This window comes from Pagrus major, chromosome 3, assembly GCF_040436345.1.
Source record: "Pagrus major chromosome 3, Pma_NU_1.0".
Classification (NCBI taxonomy): domain Eukaryota; kingdom Metazoa; phylum Chordata; class Actinopteri; order Spariformes; family Sparidae; genus Pagrus; species Pagrus major.
The window spans coordinates 2,736,631-2,754,175 of NC_133217.1; the positions used below are offsets into that span (position 1 = coordinate 2,736,631).

The 17,545-nt window shown below is 42.4% G+C and overlaps 1 protein-coding gene across 1 annotated transcript in view; it reads right to left on the bottom strand.

The window, feature by feature from the left end:
* Nucleotides 1-17,545, bottom strand: part of grin2da (glutamate receptor, ionotropic, N-methyl D-aspartate 2D, a) — a 126,492-nt gene that overhangs the window by 20,972 nt on the left and 87,975 nt on the right. Inside the window, exons 11-16 of the mRNA XM_073463685.1 lie at nt 15,368-15,493; nt 12,864-12,976; nt 9,576-9,692; nt 8,866-9,026; nt 4,258-4,327; nt 3,468-3,585 (exon numbers count right to left, since the gene is read on the bottom strand). Coding sequence (XP_073319786.1) covers nt 3,468-3,585; nt 4,258-4,327; nt 8,866-9,026; nt 9,576-9,692; nt 12,864-12,976; nt 15,368-15,493 — 705 coding nt within the window. The remainder of the gene's footprint in view (nt 1-3,467; nt 3,586-4,257; nt 4,328-8,865; nt 9,027-9,575; nt 9,693-12,863; nt 12,977-15,367; nt 15,494-17,545) is intronic.

Sequence of the window (17,545 nt, forward strand, 5' to 3'; positions counted from 1 at the left end):
CACTCTGTCTTTGTCACACCTCCTGCTCCTTTTGTTTTACCTCCCCCTCCTTCTTTCTCTGGCTGATCTGAATCATATTTCTGCACATCTCTTCTACAATTACTCACCACAGCCATCACCGACTGGTACAGACATAAAAATGCGATTTATGTAACTTGGTTCTTTGAAATGAGAATAACCACCAGAAGTAATATCCAGGCAGAAACAGTGCTGTAAATGACTGAAACAGACAGTTAAAAGAAAAGTCTGGGATTGTATCATTCAGAATATGTGACGTGTGAATGCACAGTACGTGTGTGTTGTGCATGTAAGTCCTTAACTGTGTCCATTTTCAAAATGGCAGCCTGCTAAGAAACTTTCTCATATTAGAGACATTTTAAGCAACAAATAGACTGTGCAGTAACAGAACCTTGATTCTTTGCTCAAACTTCATTCAAACTTTACTCAGTGAACGCCTGGAGACGTCCTGACTTCTTGTTGAAAACATAATTTTTCTGTCGTAACAAACATGGCTGGAAATCGTCCTGAGGTCTCTTTAAAAATATGTCACAAATGTTGAAACACCATCTCGAACTGCAGTCAATAATAATAATAATAATAAAAACTTTATGTTGAGTTTATGAAGTACTTTGACAGAAGAAGAGAATTATTGGGCGATACAAATATGAATGACCTCACCATTAGTCCATTATTATCATTATTTTATAAAATGTTACCTGCCATTGAACCTTAACCTATTTTTTGCATCTACATACACATAAAAATCTTGAATTCTGTATGAATAAAATATATGTTTTATTTCCCACAGGTTGTGTGTGTGTTTGTGACTGTGTGTTTCTATCATGCTACCAGCTGCAGCTTAGGATCACAATCTTCCAGCACTTTCTGACACAGAAAAGTCGAGCTGAAAATGACTCTGCAGCTCTGTTGTCAGTTTGTGACACTTTCTTTTCTTATCAGTGGTTAGATAGATAATCATCACTGCTCATTGTTCAGAGGCTGAAATCTTTTATTTTCTGGTTTAAACTAAAAAAAATCCATCTGACTCTATCAAAGTTTTTTCGGATGATGGATTATAAATAACGCATTCAACAAATAGACTTTTGTATCCTCCAATCGAAGAAACCCATTCTTTGAGACCCATTGTTGTCGGCACTTTGTAGTGTTATGTGATGAAAACAGCTATTACTGAACTGCATTTTCTGTCTCTTCTGAACTCAATGAATGATAAATAAATGTAACACTTACTTTTACAGAACTTTGCTGATGTAGAAAGTGCTTCATACTTCTACAACATGACTATATAGCAGCACCACAGACAGACTTACTGCAGTAACCATGCACACTTAAACTGAAGAATATCTGCAGTGCAACGTTTGAACTCAGCTCGCCGGCAAATCAAACAACCTCATCTCGAACGGTGCGCACAATTTGTCAGCAGAGTTGTGACATCAGTCAGGAGATGGAAGAAGGATGAGGTGTGGAGGTGAAACTAAAGACCTCTGAGGAACTTCTAAATAAATCTCAAAGCTTCAAGTCATAACACAAGTCACATCTCTCAAATAGAAGGTGACTGGGACAAAAACAGCGACATGCATAAAAAACAAACAAGTTAATTAAATTCAGAGGGAGTCAGGCTGTGTGTGAGCAATCAAAGAGACGTGCTACTGAGTGTGTGAACAAAGACAAAGAGAAAATGTGTGTGTGTGTGTGTAGATCACACCTCCCTTCTTCTTCCTCTGTCTGCTCTTCCTCCCTTTAACCCTTTGTACTGATCTCCCCACTGATCCTCACCCCTCCCGTCTCACCCCACCTCCTCACCCTTCGCAGCTTCGTTCCTCTTCCTGGTGCCTTTCGCTCCACGTCTCTTCCTCATCTTTGACTCCAGCCTAACTTTGAACCTTGTCCTCTTTTATCCCACCAGCACCTGCATCCCACCACCGACTGATAAAATCTACCTTTGACCTCGCCCACATTAATATCAAATGTATTCTATCTTTACTGGCATCACACTTGTTTTCCTACAATCCTTGAAGGATAGGAGGTACATGAACCTTTCTATCAAGTGGAGGAGACATTAGCGACGGCTTTACACCTGATCATAAGATAAGTATTAATGATTTGCCGCATTCGTCCACATTGCAGGAGAGGACCAGCAAAATAGTTTTGTGAAATGAGCACAGCATGTTGCTCCAAGCTAGTTCCGGCAGGCTCTCACCATCACTGATCCTCCTCCGTCCTCCTCCAATCCGAAACTTTCCCTCACAGCTGATTTGGTTACACTCTCCTTCACAGACACATGCTCTTGCCATAATGTGACAGCCAGACGTATTTTTTATGTAAGTGCATGCACCGCACCGTGATGGTACACGCACCGTTACACCCCTGCAGTTATCACCAGCTGAGACAGTGTCGGCTGGTGATGCTTTCCTCTTCTGGGTACGTATGTGTGTGTGTGTGTGTGTCATAATGGCAAAATGGCGAGAACCACCACAGAGTGTTTTCCAAGGTCTGTGGGATAGTGTCACAGCAGCACAAGTACTGTGTACCCCGTAAAATGGTTGGCTTAGTTATATGCATAAAAATATATATATATTTTTGACCAAATTGCAAAAAGACCAGGAAAAACCCCTCCACCTCCACCTCCAGCTCCAGCTTAGTCATGGCACACAATGCCAAATGAAATACAGTATTTTTCCACCCCAAAGAAAGGTTCACATGTAAGAAGATAATAAGGAAAAGGAAATAATTTGAGGCCCATTACTGGAATTAAACAACCTTCAAAGATGACCCTGGTTAAGGGGTTAAATATCAGATGAACAAAAAAGTTTGTTGAGTTGAGAACATTTTTGTACAGTCTGTGTAGCATACATTTCTGGTGCGCATGCGGCTGGTCTTCTCTGACCTTTGCGGCCTTTGGTAGATTATAAAACGTACTTTAAGTCGACCGTTGCAGCTCTACGGCGTGAAGATTTCAGGGTGCAGAACTCGCATATAAAAAAAGGTAACACACAAAACCTTGCAGCTACATGATGTGTGTATAATTACTCCTCTTCAACTGCGGAAGCCACACGACCTTCAACCTCGACCCCTTTATGAGTGGTTTTCTGCCTGACAGTATAATAACATCACAGACATTCTGCCTGTTAATGAAAGAGTCCATCTATTCACCGCCGGAACATAGGATCCACAAAGCAGCGGTGTACAGTGACTCATGGGCAAATGTGTCTTTTTTCTTTCTACTTTCAATTCAGAAGTGTAAAATTGAAAAATTATTTTATGAACCTTGATGAAAGACTTAATGACTCATGACTTCCTTATCACTTAACCACAGCGTTTACTTGAGATGACCTAAAGATTAGGCCGACTTTTCGAGCAACAAATAGTTGAAACTGTTTATGACTTTCTGAGGAGACTTCTTCTGATTGAACTGCCTCATCCTCCCCCTCCACCCTTTTCCGCCTTACCGTCTCCAACCAGCTGCAGCAGAGCCAGGTCTAGTGGCCGTTTCCAGCGGGAGTTCTTGTGCAGGGCGATGCCGTAGCCCGTGGTGGCGAACACCTTACCGGAGCCGATGGTCATCACCTTGTGGAGTAAAACGCAAACATGTGAATCACACGTACGCACACAAACACATGAATCCCTGGACGAGCTCAAAGAGACCGATGGCGATGAAAGATGAGAAATTTCTGCTGTAATTTTTTCTTTCCGCCGTCACTGTCGCATACATGCAAAACGGTTGGCTTGGCTCTAATATCGACGTCCCAGAAAGTCCCAGAGCGGGAGTGCAGGATATTGTTTCGGAATTAATATAGATCCACATCAGTTGTAATAATTACTGCAGCAGTGGCTGTTGTATGAGGCTGCTGGGAGCTCCGGCCTCCCACAGACCTTATTACAAATGATCACTGGGTAGGATTTTCATTCTCGCTGGGGGAGCCGTATCAAATGCACCCTTATAAATAAATCAACACCGGAGCTGTCCAAAAATGACAATATTAACTAGCTACAGGCCGCGAGGGACAAATATGAATGCATCGGACGTGTTTGATTCATTTAATGCAGATGTAGAAGTGCTCATTTGCCATGCTTGTTGTGCTTCTGCTGCAGTTCCCGCAAGAAGAGGCCGAGCGCGCTGCAGTTGATAGTTTTGTTGCACTCAGTAGCCGCAGGGTGCAGAGACTTCAGCAGTAGCTGCCACTATGTATGAGCGTGTCACTGCGCAGAGCTGTGAAATGACAGAGATCCATTTCTTACCTTGCAGCCTTCGTCCTTTCTGGCCATATAGTTCAGCACCGCAGCGTCATAAATGAAGGCATCCAGTTTCCTGCAGGGAAGGGAGAAAGGAAGGGAGGGGGAAAAATTACAACAAAGAAATGGAAATCATTGACCTGGAGCTAAATGACAACAGAGGAAGTGCAACTAGTGGACAAAATGACAGAGATGATGGATAAACCAGCGGTGAGACAACGACGGTCTGAAGAGAAAACTGGGAGCAGGGGAGCGTCTTTTCTCGACACCATTTTCAACAGTCGCACAGAGAGCAATTCATCACAGTGGAGGCAGAGATGTCAATGTTCCTCCTGCAGAAGCCTCAGACCAGCATACAATGCAGCAGCAGGGGAGGCTGTGGTGCAGGAAAAGGTGTGATTCTCACTTTTGCAAAGCTGGAAAATTTTTACAACTTCTGTCACCGAATGTTGTTTCTTAATTGCAAAGAATAAAATAATAGTGAATATTCAGGAGATTATTCAAATGTCACATTAGCTTATAAAAATATGTCATCCCCTCGTCACACCAGAAACTGAAGAGAGAGACACACCATCACCTCCACCTCCTGACACTGAAACAGATTTGAATGAGTCGGTCGTTTGCAGAAACGTTATCCGACATTTTATGCTGACGACTTGGCTTAATATGTCTCAGAGAGATTAAAGATTAAAGAGAGAATGTGAAGCTTTTCATTCTTTCATATCGTTGCAAAACTGAGTATTTTGGGGTTTGGACTGATGGTCAGTTCAAAACAAGCGATCTGAAGGCTTGACTTTGAGCTTTAGGACATAGTTAAGATATTTTTCACATTTGACGGATGAAAAAATAATGACTGAACCATAATTGAAAAATATATTAAGTCCCATCCGTTGATTTCATTTTGCGAAGTAGAAGCAGAGAAGGCAGGGTGAAGGTTGTACAAGAGTGAGCTTGAACACCTCATCATAAAAGAATAATGGGCTGAATGTACCGGCTCAGCTCACACTGATGATGAATATCTGAAGATCTGATGATGAATTTGTAAGTACACCTGCTCTTCTACTTCATATTCATTTAAATTCACACTTGGGACACTGCGCTGTACAACCAAAGTCTTCCTAGAAAAAGAACGAGTGGGGAGAACGACTGGTGAAACATGAAAGATTGAAAAGAGGTGAAGAGGAGGTTAGATGGTGCAGGAGGGGAGGAGGTGGAAAAGGAGGGGCTGGAGATAATGTTAACGCAGGAGGGAGGGAGGTGCAAAGCAGAAGCAAAAGGGAGCTGATGAGCTAGGAGCAAGGAGTTAATGAGGGAGGCTAGAGAGGATTATGGAGAAAGAGGGAGTGAGGAGAGACGAGACGGAGATGGAGAGGTGATGTTTGGTGCCTCGACAGCCAAATCAAACAGGAATCTTCCTAACGCTTTGCTTTGTCGGTGTAAACTAATGTTTCCTTGGTGAATAATGTCAGGATGAGAGGTGGAGAGAGAGAGATGTCGATAGACAGCGATAATGAGAGAGAGAGGGTGAGAAGAGACGGAGGGATTGAAATGAGATAGAAACTGATGTGAGAGGAACCAGGATGAGTAAGGACGATAAAAAGGAATGCATCAAGGGAGTTTTAATAACACGGTACGTCAAATCTGCTAAAGACTGCGGTCGCTGCTTGTCTGGATGCCAAAGTGTGAGTGTGTGTGTGTGTGTGTGTTTGCTTGTCCCATTAAACATTTGAACCCTTGTGTGCATCAACTAACATCACCCCCCCACTCCTCCCTCTCCTCCTCACCTCCCTCCCACTTCAAACTCGATGAGGAAGTGTATATTTTATGGCAAGTGCTTTGTGTACTTTGTGGCCCCACAGGCGGATAATAACCCCCCACAAACCCCCCCGGTGAAGACAAGAGGCGCCTGAGTGGCAGCCGGTGCTGAGGTGGCGGGATTTCTCCCCCCCCCCCTGCACTGCGGTTGCTGCTAGCATGTATTATTTAAAAAGTGCTTTCTTTTTCCCCTGCTCCTCTCTCGCCTCGTTTAGTAGCCGTGATCCTAATGGGGCCGCGCAGATTACAACGGTTAGCCGGGGCTCCAGAGGCGAGGCAGATCAATGAGCTAACAGGTTGAAAAGAGACAAGGCGGTCCTGTAATTGAAACAAGGCGTAGATGACAACGTTGCCTCAAGTAAAAAAAATTATAAATAAATAAAAAGCAGAGGAGAGAGGGTGGGTTGTCAAAAATGTGCACATTTGACTTGTGAATTTCAGGAGAAATGTAGCAGAAGGCTGAGGGAGAGTTCAGAGAAGGATTGTGCAGCTTTCGCGGACACTCAACCTGTCTGAATAAAGGCCTCAGACCGCATAACGTTTTCTTTTCTGAGCCAATGAGGAGAGAGCGTTTACGGAAGCCGCCCTCAGAGCTGTCCGTCTCTTTTGTGTACGACCACTCCGAGCGTTTCTAATTGAAAATCTCTCAATTTTTCAGATCGGCGATGGGGTCGTCGCCGTAGCTCTTTTTTCAGGCAACCAATAAGATATTAGATTGAGCAAGAATAATCACCCGTCGCCCTGGTAACCAAGAAAATGGAGGAGAAGCTTGTTCTGGCTATGTCCGTCTATCAAATAGACACTATCAGAGACAGAAAAAGCCCATTTGTTGGCGCAGATCTGCCTTACACCGATTGTTTCTGGTGAGTCACCCTTCAAATTGTGAGCTTGTTATTAGCTGTGTAGTCAGCCCTCCGTTACCATAGCGTCCAATCAATCCCGACCAATGTGAAGCGTTGTCTTCTCTCACTGCACAAGTACCTCAAAGCGGCGCTCCCAAGCGCACTGCCAACGCTTTCCTGCCGGAGAGAAACAACATGTGGACACGTGTAATCCTCAAAGCACCTGCAAGGGGTGAAACGTACCTCTGACTGTGCTGCCGAGCAGAAAGCGTCCCAGTCCTCCAGTGCTATTTGCATGTTTTTCATCTATCTATGATGTTCTCCAGCTGTCTTTTCAGTGTTCGCGTTACACTTTGCTACATGGATAATTGCAATCAGCCACAAACTTTTGGGGCTGCCATATCTTTAACAAATATCTTCTGTGAATCAGACCTGAACACAGGGCAGAAAGCAGCTCCAAGTGATGCTCCATTCATGGTGCTATCAGCAGCTTTTTTCTTTTCTTTTTAAACTACAGCAGATGACAGTTGAAGTTTATTCTTAGAAACAGGATTTCTGTGGAAACAGCCTCTGGTCGTCTGACTTCTTTTACTGTTTTCAGAGTGTTTTAGACATTTTTTTATATGTGACATGCCTCTATTGCTACTGACCAAGTTCAAGAGATACATGTGTCTTTACTTTGTGTGCTTTTCGAGTTGTAATCTCCATAAAAAAACTGTTTTAAACACACAAATCTACTACTGTCTTTATGTTGAGAACTACAGATGGGTGACAGAAGTCTCTTCTTAAGGTGTTTTTCCCACCACGCAGTGTTGTAGTCTGGACCACACAAACTGAGAGGAAGTCATGACCGAGACTAGGGTGTATCAACACCGAAACAAGACCAAGACTTTGAGGGTTTGAGACCAAGTCGAGACCGGAACCAAGGCAGGGCGAGACTGAGTCAAGATCAAGAACAGACCAGTTCCACACTCACATGACTCACCGACGATAAAATGTGGACAATGGAGCTGAATCAACTTGACCATCTTTATTCAACGCGTCTTATCCATGATTTGGACACAACACAATTTTTGTACAACCTTCAGGTTTTCCGGGTGACTCTTGTCTTCCAATAAAAAACATCTTGAAGTACAGAATACATCAAACAATGATTGAAGTCTCTTCAGTTGCGGTCTTGACTGTTCTTGAAAAAAAGACCTCTGTTTTTTTCTCAGATCGAGAGAGACCGAGTAAAAATGCAATTGATTCCACGATGAGACCGAAACCTTCAAAAACTACTACAACACTACCACTGAAAGCCTCCTGAACAGTTTCTATGCTCACAGACTCTGAGAGTCTGTTGAATTCAGGGTTATTATCAGCGTAGAAGAAATTTCTACCATCTGGATAGAAACGTTTCATAGCGGGAGAAAGATTATCATTCAGGGTAACTTTGCACTGATTTGCAGTGACCATTCTCTCTAAAGTAACAAGTGAACCCGGACTATGGCAATACATGTTTTCCCCCATGGAAAGAACTTGGATTGGTATCTTCCTTCACTTCTTTTCTTGCAGTATTTCCCATCCATACATGTAGGATGATCCCAGAGGGCCTCCACCATCACTACAACCATGTACTGCAGAGCTACAGACAAGACTATTTTTTTGTCCGTTGAATTTCTGACGTCAGTCAGCCGGGGAAGATAGTTTGTCTGGAGTGACAGTAAATAGAGTTTGAAGATGATGTACCCTAGATTGAATGGATGGATGGATTTTTTCGGAGCTTTGAGCACCACAATCCGCGGGGCATCTAGCTCCATCATATTCGAGAGCGAGCCAGACATCTCTACGGCTGATATCTTCAAAACTCGGCCACCCACACCAAAACAATCAAACCTTTAATTCCTTTTACTTTTCTTTCCTTTCTTGCTTATCACTGCTGTTCCCTCCGTTCCCCCTCATTTTCTTTCCTTACCCAGTCTTGAGGTTGTCAATGGCCTCCTCCACACCCTTCTGGTTGTTACGGATCATGTACTGGTGCATGTTGGGATAGTTAGAGCGGATGTTTTCCTCTGTGCTGCCGTTTGGCACCGTGCCGAAACGCAGCGGCGGGTACTGCTCTGTCGGCTGCTGGAACTGTAAAAGACGGAGAGGTGGGTGGAGATTAAAGCAATAGAAAGGAACGAAGAAAGTTAAAGAGAGAGGTAGACGAAAAAGGGGGAGGGGAGCTGATCCTTGCTGCAGGATGAAGTGCGACAAAGACTCACAGTCTTCACTTTCAAAGAGCGGCCTCTCTTTTCTGAAGAGCTGATAAAACAGAGGATGTTTTAAATCGTCACAGCAGCAATGACTCAGGTTTGTGGGTTCTGCTGAAACTGCACTGAGAAATAAAAGTAGGCAGCAGGGAGAGAACATTTTGATGGAGTCTATAAAATATTATACTTCTTTCTTTAAACCCAAGGTATTCTGAAGTCGGACACAACAAGAAACAAAACAGTCTCTCCCTCGTCTGTCTCTGTTTATTGTTAACAAAAGCTTTTCATTTGACATTATGTAAACTAACACGTCATTCTGAAGCCTCGCTAAGCTACATTTGTTCCTCATCAGTCCATCTGGCCATCCACCTGTTCATGCATGCAAGCATCAGTCACCCCATCCATCCATCCATCCATCCATCCATCCTACCTTCTTATCTGACAGCCCTGACACCGTATCGATGTACTCCTCCTGGATCATGAAGGCAGCCAGGTTGGCAGTGTAGGAGGCCAGGAAGATGACAGCGAAGAAGGCCCACACCAGCACCTGAAGGAGTGAGTGAGATCAATGAGGGCTCATTCTGACAGGTGTGGAAGTATTTTAAGATTCCAGTAACACTGTTTCCACTTCTTGGCATTTTATTGCTAAAGCCACAGCTGAGGCCCTGTCTTGCCTGGAAGGTAGAGTCGTATTTGTCAGAATGACATCTCAGCCTCCAAAAAAAAATGTCACTGCAACCTCAACAATTGTTCTTTTCTCACTTATAATGTTGAAGTGACACACTGATGAGTTCTGCTCCTTTTTTTGGTGCCTTCTCCTTCCATCATTGTACCTCATTATATCTGTCACACACACACACACACAGACACACACATATATGAAGAATGGAAAATAAAGAACGTTTATGCATGCACTTGATTTCTGTACCATTAACTTTTGGTTTCACACTGGACATGGACAGTTGTGTTTGATCCTTTTGTCCAACCTATACAACATCACCTGACTTCCCACTTTGGACTTCCTGACTAGAGGTCACAGCCTAATAAGCCAATAAATGTAAATAGGTAATTATAAGCCGCTTGCAGTCGACCAACATTGACGTTTTTCTGATGAGGACGTGCTGGATGCTGTAGTTTCTAGCAAACGTTATTCAAACAGGAGTAAAAACCTTTAATTCCTGGGGACTATTTCCGGCTGCGGATGAAAACACATTTGATGATGTTGTCTTGGCAACAGTATTGTGTGTTGGGGGATTTTGCCGAAAGAAACTACAGTGTGTGTGTGTGTTCATCCACAACAGTGTGGCTCATCGATGTGCTTTGGAGTATCAGGGTTCCTCTTTGAATCGGTTAGTTTTTTGAGAACCGGACCTTTACCTTTAATGGAGCCTTTTTACACTCTACCTTTAAGAAACAGATCGGAGCACAATTCCCACTACTGCATAATACCAGCTGACCCAAATCATCGTACCACAAATAAAACATCCTTTGAAATGTGATTTAAGGACTTGACTGTTGACATTCAGCCAGGGAGCGAGTGAGAGATGGGGATTAGCCTTCGCACTAAATTTGCACTTGCAGTCGGTGATGAACGGGGCTATTCGCTTCCACGGTACTCTGTGTTTATGCCAAAAGTTCATTAGCATAATTTTCTTAATGAATAAGATGAAAAATGTACTCTGGCAACTGAGGCACAATTTGAAGAAAAAAAAAAAAGTAATCTCAGTGAATGGGGATTAAGGATTTGTCTCAACGACGCTGCGGCAGGATGATTTGTCCTAACGGGAGGGTTGAAGGACGGACTCCTTTCTTACGATGACTCACTGGGGAGCTTCATGACCCGTGGGTCAATGTAACACCTATTAAACCTTCAATGTATTATATCAATAATACATGGTTGTCAATTATGCATGCAGTGCATGCTTGGATAGACACCGATGACCCTGAATGGGTTTAATAAAGTATAATAAATGAAAAAATGAATGTGGTTTAGAGAATAAGCCTTCAATTAAGATTAACTTTATCTTTAATTCCTTCTGTTGTTGTTGCTTCTGATCAGTTGTCGTTGTCTGATAAGGGAACAGGTGTCTTTTTGGGCTTGTGGACCATAAATCGTGCTCTATCTGCAAGGTGATGCACAAATCTACAATTTAACGAAAAACTACAACATTTCCAGAGAAAAAGGACTAAAACTCTCTCCTCTGACCCCCTTTTTTAAAGCTTATTGAGCAGCTAATGAGCTTGTCAGATGATTGGGGTTTTTTGTCAGAAACACTTGGGCAGAAAAGTGAGGAGAAAAAATACACCTTGAGTTTTTAACCTCCTGTTGCTCTTCACTCGGCAGTATCGGGGGCAAGCCTTTGACTGATTTTTTTTTTTCATTTCACGCCGTGAGGGCAGAGAGTAGGTAACAGCAGGTATTAAAAGGACCACCGTGGTGAAAACAAGTGAATGAGCACTCTCAAACTGATTGCACTGGCTCATAAAGCTCACAAATTGTAGTTTTTTTTCTTGAAAATGCAAATTAAGGGTGTGTCATTGTGTGAGGAAAAGAGTCAAGATAAAGTAGATAGATAGTGTGGAAGTGTATTTTATTTTCTACATATCATAAAGTTCTCCAACCTTTCGTTGGCACAGTTTTTGCCCTGGGGCTGAGTTAGCAGATAGGGCTGCTAACTAGCTAATAGCAGCTACATTGAGCATCTTTTAGCAATCAGCTTAGCAAGAAAGTCCATCAGGAAACTCCATAAATGACCTCAGTATTACGGCTGGCCTCCGTTGTTCTCTGAGGTGGCATATGGCCCCGGTCTGGAGGTGTTCATTAGGAAGTTGCTGATCCAGTTTCACCCGAGTCAATAAATGAAGTTCTAAAGTTGAGTTTTTCTGCAATATCTAAGTTGTGTTTTTGTCCAGTAATAAACAGTCCAGACACATCCTCCTCTGGCGGCACCCTTCTTTTTATTCATTCATGGCAGCGTCATAAAAATAAATAGAGCATATGTTGGACTTAATATACGCCCCAAGTGCAGGATGACTCATCAACATTTTTTAAAATTGTTTTCAAGGAAGTTACAAACTCTGAAATACCAGAAAAATATGTACTAAAAAAAAAATACATCCAAAAGACGTCAATTCAACATCTTTGACAACGTTGAAAAGACTCGCACTAGAGACCCAGAGTGAACATTTTTGTGATGTCTTTTTTAGACGTCTTTTCAACGTTCACTATTGATGTCCAAGTGACGTCCTTACAATGTTCAAAATTAATGTTTTTATGATGTATTTTTAGACTTCTTTTCAACTTCAGTTACAGATTGCAGTCCAAAATTAAGGTTTAGCAAAAGCTATGGGGTGGATTTGAACCCCAAGCCTCGATCTCAGTAGCCTGCATGAAGCATGCACTTTACCAGGTGAGCTATTAATCAGCTTTATTAAATATCATGTTTTGGTCATCCAAAATTAATCAGGAAGGCTAATAGTCCAAGACTGGATGACCAAACTCGAGATTCAAATTCAGCCTGTAGCTTTCGCTACATGAAGTAAAATTTGGCCATCATAAGAACTAATTTTGAATCACAAGTAGTTTTTTAGATGTCTGTAACTTAAGTTGAAAAGTCAACAATGTGTGAAGTTAACAATGTCACTTGGAAATCAATGGTGAACGTTCAAGCGATCAGTCATCTAATCCGTCAGTCAGCGAGTCAGCCAGAGTGCTCACCATGATCTTGCTGGTGGTTCCTCTGGGATTCTCCACGGGCACGGAGTTGTTGAAGACCAGCGCCCACAACAGCCAGACGGACTTCCCGATGGTGAACTTAGATCCACCCGACTCTGAGTAAAAGAGAGAAAGAGTGTTATAGTGTGAAATATTGAGAGTAAGAACACTTAGCACACATGTGAAGAGTGATAATAGGCGCAGTTGGAGCCTCCAGAGCGTCAAATCTGAATTTAGAAAATGAGAATATATTGCAGTGCTTCAGTTTTTTAATGAGAACTACATTAACGAACGCTACATGACAATGTAGACAAAAACATATACTGTATGGACACCCAAGTGATAACAGCAGCCTGTGTGATTGGTGAATATGTCGTATGTCTAGGACTGTCACACCAGGATCCAGGGTTCCCATCCAGTCAGCGGTTAGGCTTACGCGACAAGAGCAGGTGCAACATGTAAGATGGTTGATCTTAAGCTTGATGGGCAATTCTGGCCAATAAGATCGAGCTCACAGTTTGTGCTCTAGGTGTTGGATGGGCTTGAGATCGGGCCAGTCAAGTTTTTTTCACATCAAACTGGGAAAACCATTTCTTTCTTTGTCCACAGGAGCAGTGATATGTTGAAACAGAGAACAGACCTGCACCAAACTGTTGCCACACAGTTGGAAACTTACTATAGTCTGAAATATTATTGTATGGATGTTGCAGTGATCGCAAGGACAAACTGCCCTACAGTGATCTGAGATCTGTCTGATGTTGAAAGATCAAACGGGAGTTGAAAAGGAGTTGGAGGGAAAGACCTATATGGAATTATTAAAGATTAAAGCTGGCGGCTTGTGTTGAGGACAGAATCATCAGAAGGGGGAGAAGGATTAGAGACAAAACTGAACAACTAGAGGAATCTAGGATGAAAGGTGGAGGTGGAGGTGGAGGTGGAGGTGGAGGTGGTGGAGGTGGCGCACTTCTCACTGGGAAGTCATCAGACTGAAAGTATAGAGCAGATGGTTGTGGGTCGAGAATGAGAGAGTTTTAACAATTTGAGTTGTCAACTTTTCAGGCAGTTAAAGTGAATTTATGAATAAAAAGATGGAGGGAAAAAAAATGAGTAGAATAATCTATTAAAGCCAATAAAAGACTTAATTTAGCTCAACAGCAAAATTAAGAATAACACTTTAAAACTTAAAGAGAGCTGGACTGATCTACTATTACTTTCCTGGAAAGCAGTCACAATTACAACTGGACCAATCATTTTCTGACATATAATGAAAAATCTGATATATTAAATATATCGGAATATTTTTTTTTTTAGAATATATTACAAAATATAATGAATAGACATTTTTAAAATACACTGGTGCTATATTCTAATTTGTATTTAAATAAAAATGTACCTGAAATATATTCTGCATATATTACTTAATGATGTATTTTTTAAAATATGGTCATATTATATAGAGAATATATAATTTGATATATTCAATAATACATTGCAAGTACTTTTTTAAGCCTGTGTCAACTCTTCATATCAGTGTAATATGTAATTACGAGGTGAAAATATTGTCGTGACGCTGTTTAATTGAGCCAAATAAAGAAAAGACACCCCAGAATGCTTTTATCCAGGCACACATCAAACTCCACTTACCTCCATTATTTTGTAGCAGTGGGACAAATCTGAGATAAATGGGCGGCTTGACCTTTAAAGGTATTGATTACCATGACTAACAGTGCTAAAGTGTTCATATCACGATGCTTTGGTGATGATTTCCGATATCTGATGTGGATGAGCACCTTCAGCTTTGTCCGCCTTCTTAGATTAACAGATTGTGATAAAATGTTAATATGTTAGCACTGATTTTATTCTGTTTAGTCTAAAAAGTGCGAGTTTATTCAACTTGGAGACGAGGACTGGAGTGGTGTATGAACTTCCTCACTTGCTAAAACCAGGTAAGTGGATCTTTTGATCACCTACCTTTGACTCTTTTAAGTAGTTTATTACAATAAGAAGAAAAGGCAATGATGATCAGAGGATAATAAGCTACTGACACCAAGTGATGAATAAGCACCTACCTATCACTCCAGTTCAGTTTGACTCCACTTGTGTCAGTTTATTAAGAAGTGATGAATAACATTTCCCAGTGATTATTTGAAATGAATGTAGCAGCAGAGAGAAGCAGCGAGGAAACAGTTGGAATAAATGATGAACTGACGAGTACTGTAAAGATGTCAAACTCACCCACCGCCACCGCGCCGTCAGTGTTTGTTTCATTAAAAATAAATAGGCTGGATGGTGGGTGTGGAGTGATTGTTTTGACTCGTGCGCAGACAAAAAAAGAAAAAAAAGAAAAGTGGGATGCTTTGCATAATTTGAGCAAACACCCTCCTCAAATCAGCCCCCCCTCGCTTACATAACTGACGAAGTGACAAGTTGGTAATAATGTCATGAAATGAGCAAGTGGCGGTCGGGTTGATTGGCGCGCCGACGCTGGAGTGACTCCCGTCTCTTACTCTTGGCGCTCTGCAGGCTGCGGTTGTATCCCACGGGGCTGAAGAACTCGAAGATGAAGACGGTGACAGCCACCACCGACAGGCACATAACGAACATCATCACCCACACCGCCGGGCTGTAGGGCTCTGCAACACACACAAACACACACACATGCAAATATCAGATAAAGTTTTCAAGAAATGTGCCCGTCGTCTGTAAAAAACCTGACAGTCACGACTGGACTGTGAACAAAGACTCTGTGTTCTGAAAATAATGCTGTCACGCACTGTGCTGTTAAATAATTGTTGGGTAGGAGTCAATCAGAGCTTCCACTCAGCCCTTCCTGGAGGCCAATCAAATCAGGGCCTAATGATAAGCTGCCTGTTAAACTGTGTTCAAGTGTGCTGACATTACAGCAGGAAAACAGAAGTCTTGGGTTGCCCACTCTGCTTTGGTCTTTGCAGTACTTTAACCACTTTCGCTACGATGCTAACGTTACAGTAGCAGTAGATTGCCATGTTTAAGAGACTCAAACAGTGGGTGAGGGTTCAAGTCACCCCCTCTCTGCTCTGAGTCATTGCACCACCCACATACTTATAAATGAGACTTAGACTTAGACTTCACTTTATTGATCCCGTTGGGATGACTCCCTCAGGGAAATTGAATTTCCAGCAGCATACAGTTCACAACGGGGCGGCACGCACATAATACATGTTTACCGTCACTGCCTTCAGAGCGACCACTGTTCGAGACCCCTTGAGACGGCTAATTTCTAAGGACCGTTGTGACATTTTGCAGCCACGTTTGTGCCGATAAAACCAGGTAACCGGAGACATCGGGACACTTTTTATCTGTTTGTGGCAACAAAAAAAGGTGTTTAAAGCGAAAACCTGATCTTTTTCCAACCCTTACCAAGTAGTTTCTGTGGCTAAACCTGCAACTGGACTGTCAGTCACTCTACCCAGGACCTGTTTCCTTACTAGTGAAAAATGATTTTAACAATGGTGTACAACACCCTGTCATGTGTTACTGATGAACTGTACTTTACATGACTGATTTCACACAATCTTACAGTCAGTGTATTTCTGGCAGAAAGGCCAATTAGTTGCATTTCATTCACGAGACAGTGATACTCAGTCATTCACGCTACGTTTCATGTCAGGTCAGATTGAATGTTACGACAAGTTACTGAATAACACAAACATTTCCTGTCAGAGGTAAGACAGGAATTCAACCAGGACGGCTCAGAAAGTCCAATAATTCATTTAACTTTAAAGATTTTGCAGTACAGATAATTGATTAATTCATTGATTTTGAGACTAATTTACTTCTTTAGTTTGACAGCTGAAAGTATGTTTTAATGGGACATTGGTCCAATGTGTAGAAGATGAAAGACCAGCTAAGAATGAGGAAATGTTCCCATATCCAATGGGAGACTATGTATTTCATGAACAACAACACGTTGCCATTTATCTTAATTAAGTTTATACAAGAACATGAAAAACTATATCAGTGATAAACTGTGCTCTTTTTGGAACTCAATATCTCAAGTTGACATTCATTTGGCTTTCATAAAACGAGTCTTTGCTCCACGACGGTCCAAATGAGCGTATTAAACAGTGGAGGTGAGAAGCTCTGTGTGAGGACAGGAGGAGATTGTCTCTCCACATCTCATCCGTCTGAAGAAATGGCAGTGCCAGTCTAACTGCTGTCTGAGGAAATGAGCCGACACTTCTGAGATTTGCCAAATTAGTGAGGGATTTTCTGTCGACACTGACAACAGCAGCGGCGGCAGCTGTAACGCTAATCGAACAGCACCGGAGAGACGAGCCGAGCTGCCGGGTCGACTCATCAGCACCTCCGTCTCTCAGTGTTACATCCAGGAAGGGACGCTCAAACCAGCTCGACTGTGTGCTGATACACCGAAGAGCGGCGGGCTCTGTTTACATATGAGGCTTTTAGCCGCTGCTCCCCTGCAGAGAGACGTACGGCGAAGGGCGCAGGTGGAGAGGCTCGGGATTTATCCATTAAACTTACAGGGTTAATATGCTTTTAAGGCTGAGCTGTCAAACTGTACCGCACCACGAGGACTGAGAGGCTGCAGGTTCTTTATCTCTACCTACGTTTGTCGCAGTGGAAAACGATAAAAAACAGATATTGCCGAAAATTGTTAAATTCTGTTCACACATCATTTGATT